Raw genomic sequence first — 3644 nt, 5'->3', positions numbered from 1 at the left:
TAAATGTTGTATTACTGATTCAACAGTTACAATAAGAGCAAAATCCAACAAACGACTTTTTAGCAAAAGCAAGAATGACAAAACCATGCATGTCACAGTACTTTAAATCCCCATTCACAAGAGAAGTTTTTTACTTTGGTTTCTTTCTCTAGTTCTAAAACTTAAGATATTATTAGGCCATGAAATACGCGAAATATTATGCAATTCATTTTCTTATTAGAGATATAAATCAAAGCAAACTCCTTGACTCTTTGATCCCAGAAGGCTCTCCGACCGTGTTCTCCATACGAGAAAACCATTCACCTATGCGCGTGTTGTCCACCATATCCTTACCTGATCTAAGGTACCTTATAGGCCTCAAGACACCAAATACTGCGAGATCGGCTAAGTTTGGTCTTGACCCACCTGTAAATAAATGCTACAATTATGGACCAATCAAGAAAGTGAGGACTATGAATTTGCGTTGTAAAGTTGGATATACCGAGGAATGGACGCCCATTCAAGGCATCGACCCATGTCTCAGCAGCATCATAAAGAGCTGCACGTTCATCTGTTATGTTATATTTCTTCTTCAGTTTCTTTGACACAAAGTACATTGCCGTTGCTCCTGCATACTTTGCCACTAATCTTTCCGTGAAACTGAAATTTCCTATAATTATCCAGGGAAAAGGCAATATATTAGGACTTAGACAAGATGTACACTCCTACATAAGCTGTACGATTATATAAAAACAGGAATCCCAAGAACTCATCCGGTTATAACATACTGACCAATACCTATAATCCAAAAGGATATAAATACAAAAAGAGCAAGCAAACAAGACTGTAAGTCTGTAACCATACCATGGGTGGTGATGTAGTCAAAGGACTCTAGAGCCTCTGAAGTACTCCTGTATATGTTTGGTGACAAAATATGCACAAGGTGATTGTCTACCCACCTATCAAAGGTAAATTCATTATCAGCTGCAGGTACCTATAACAAGAAACCAGCATTGGTCACCAAAAATTAGAAAGAAAAAGAATCATACTTGCGCCATATTGTCTCTTCATCATCTTCAGACTTTGAAATTCCAGGGTGCATCCTTTGGAATAAGCTATCGATTATCACTGCACAATAGAAACAAAGATTACTCAACAGAGCAAGCATGTGTGTGGCCTGGAAAGAAGAATACAGGATGGGCACAAACCTGAAGAATCAACCAACTGTTCACCGTCAACAGTAAGGATTGGTACCTTCTTGTAATCAGACCATTTGATTTCTTTCTTAAACAAGGGGTTCACTTCAACAATCTTGTATGGAATCTTGTTGAAATCCAAGAAGGCTACAGAGAATAACCAATACATCAATGAATCCGTGAAAAGAAGACGAGAACCCATGAAACTGGATCGGGATCTAAACATTACCTTTGACCTTATTGCAGAAAGGGCAAGCCTCGTACTGATACAGAACCACCTCTTTAGGGTTGAATTTATGGGACATCTCCTTGGCGTGGACTTCCTGACCAAGGGACGATGCGGCGGCGGCAGAAAAGAAAACAATCCCAGCGATTCCCCCGGCAAAAGACGGCGTGGGTAGACCACCAAATCTCGGGGACGGAGGCTCCCAAGAAGGAATCGTGGTCATCATCGCTGTGGTATGAGCGAGCCGTGGATGGACGGCGACGGAGGATGAGATAGTGCGCGCAGCGAGTCCGGTAACTCTCCTCATAGCTCCTGGGGGAAAATGAGATGAGATCTTTGATTGTTCGCTTTGGAGGCGGTTTATTCAACCAAATGGGTTTTTAGGGTTTTAGATGTGTCCACGATCCAGCCTTTCAGATTATTCGTTTCTTTGTATGCTTTGCAAATATACATCTATATATATAACTAGGATAGACCCGCCCATGTATCAAAAACAATATCTAGTTTATTCCAAATTTGTTAAAATTATCTAAAAATGTATTTATTATTAGGTTTTGTTATTTTTATTAAAAATCATATGTTTATCTAGATATTGAAGAGATTTCACTTTTATTATGTACTTATTCTACGTTTCTCAATACAATACTAGTATTATTCAGATTTGCGGTTTATTTTTTACATTCTATTTGAAATCTACTATTATTTTAAATTATGTACAAAGTAAACTTTACCTATCATCTTTAATCAACTTAAGTCATAACATATTACTCTTTAAAGATTTACATATTTTAAAATTATAAAATAAACCATATCATCCAAAATAGTTAGGATTTTTTTTTTGTCACAAGTTAGGACTTTTTTGAAAAAATATTGTTGTTTAGTTTTCAAGCTATAATTAGTAATTATCTTATTTTTAATTTCCTTTTGTAATATAATTTTTTACACTGGTTTTACTATATATAATTATGGTTATGAACTTAATTTAGCGATTAATAATTGAATTTACTGTTAACCAATTTAAACTATGGTTAGGATTTGGAAATGGCGGAAATGAGTATAATAACATTAGGATGACTTAACAACTTTAGGAACAAACATGAAGATTTGGACCTTTGTTGTGAGGATCCATAAGAAAAATTATAAGAGATGAATATATATATATAATATGTAAAGACTTTTCGATGAGGACACTAAGAAGCATTTTGCAGTTGCACATGTGAGAAACAGAAAGCAAACAATATCCGAAATTAAATGTGTTTGAATAGAAAAATAGGAATTGAGACACCCCTAGAACTGTTTAGTAATAGAAATGACTAAACGGTGATTGACAGATACACTCAATTAACTTATAGGAAAAAGAAGGGTAAAAAGCTCTTGAGAATACAGATGTATGTATTAGTTGTAGGAATAACAAAAGCCTAAACCTCTTGCCATAAATATCAAATTCATTTTATTGAAAGAGCTTTGTTTATGTTTTATTAAAATTACATATATAGTAGTTATTTTTTAATGAGACCATATATTTATATAAATTTTTATTCTTGTTATTTTAGCAAATTTATTGTATTTATTCATTTGTCGAGTATTAATTTATATCATTTCTACTATATTTAGAAATTATTATTTTTCATTATTTTGTGTCATTAAAATGAATCTCTAGATTGAATATTTTTATAACAAACATTATCGGATAAAGCAAGAACTTCATTGACTGTACCATCGAATTTGTTAAGTAAATACATTTCAAGCTGAACCAGACTTATAATTGAGTATGAACAATTGCTTCGGTTTTGAACTGGTTTGGTTTAGGTCTTAAATTAAACAAAAAATGTATGTTTTATTTCAAATTAAAACAAAGCGACCAAACTAATTCAAGAACAAACTCCCAAATACTTTAAAGAAACTATAATCTGAAAATTCATTTTAACATATGAATGGATCATCCACATTATTGTCGCTGCAATACATATACATCCCAAGTTGCTGAGCATAACATTCAGACTCAAGAAGATCTCTCACACCTCAAAGTCTCAAACCAATTCTTGGTTTGTGATGTTATTAACGTTTTGTCTCAGAAAGTATGTTAGTTGTAGCAAAAAAATAGAAGAGAATTACTTCTGTAATAATGCGAGTGATAAATGAGTCTTCAGAAGTTGAGACCTTCCAAACAGTCCAGAAGTTTCACTTAGAGTCAACAAAGTCTCTATACTCACTGAATCTCATAAAATAATTTTTTACTGGAT

At 33.7% G+C, this 3644-nt stretch overlaps 1 protein-coding gene across 1 annotated transcript; it reads right to left on the bottom strand.

Moving 5' to 3' along the window:
• LOC106324678 (prostaglandin E synthase 2) lies at positions 1–1840 on the bottom strand. The gene is made up of 6 exons (XM_013762636.1): positions 1405–1840; positions 1188–1322; positions 1029–1107; positions 844–938; positions 482–649; positions 1–405 (listed from the first exon to the last, which is right to left on the bottom strand). Exons 1-6 carry the CDS (start codon positions 1706–1708, stop codon positions 230–232), a joined length of 957 nt encoding a protein of 318 aa, XP_013618090.1. The 5' UTR covers positions 1709–1840; the 3' UTR covers positions 1–229.
• Positions 1841–3644: the final 1804 nt, after the last annotated feature.

Source organism: Brassica oleracea, chromosome C2 (assembly GCF_000695525.1).
Source record: "Brassica oleracea var. oleracea cultivar TO1000 chromosome C2, BOL, whole genome shotgun sequence".
NCBI classification, from domain to species: Eukaryota; Viridiplantae; Streptophyta; class Magnoliopsida; order Brassicales; family Brassicaceae; genus Brassica; species Brassica oleracea.
This window is presented reverse-complemented; position numbering and strand designations above follow the sequence as displayed.

Excerpts from the sequence above, each read along its gene's own strand:
- LOC106324678 (XM_013762636.1), bottom strand. The coding sequence starts at position 1,708 with ATGAGGAGAGTTACCGGACTCGCTGCGCGCACTATCTCATCCTCCGTC. Across the intron at positions 1,323-1,404 it reads TTTCTGCAATAAGGTCAAAG|CCTTCTTGGATTTCAACAAG; the intron begins GTAATGTTTAGA and ends TATTCTCTGTAG. Across the intron at positions 1,108-1,187 it reads ACAGTTGGTTGATTCTTCAG|TGATAATCGATAGCTTATTC; the intron begins GTTTGTGCCCAT and ends TCTATTGTGCAG.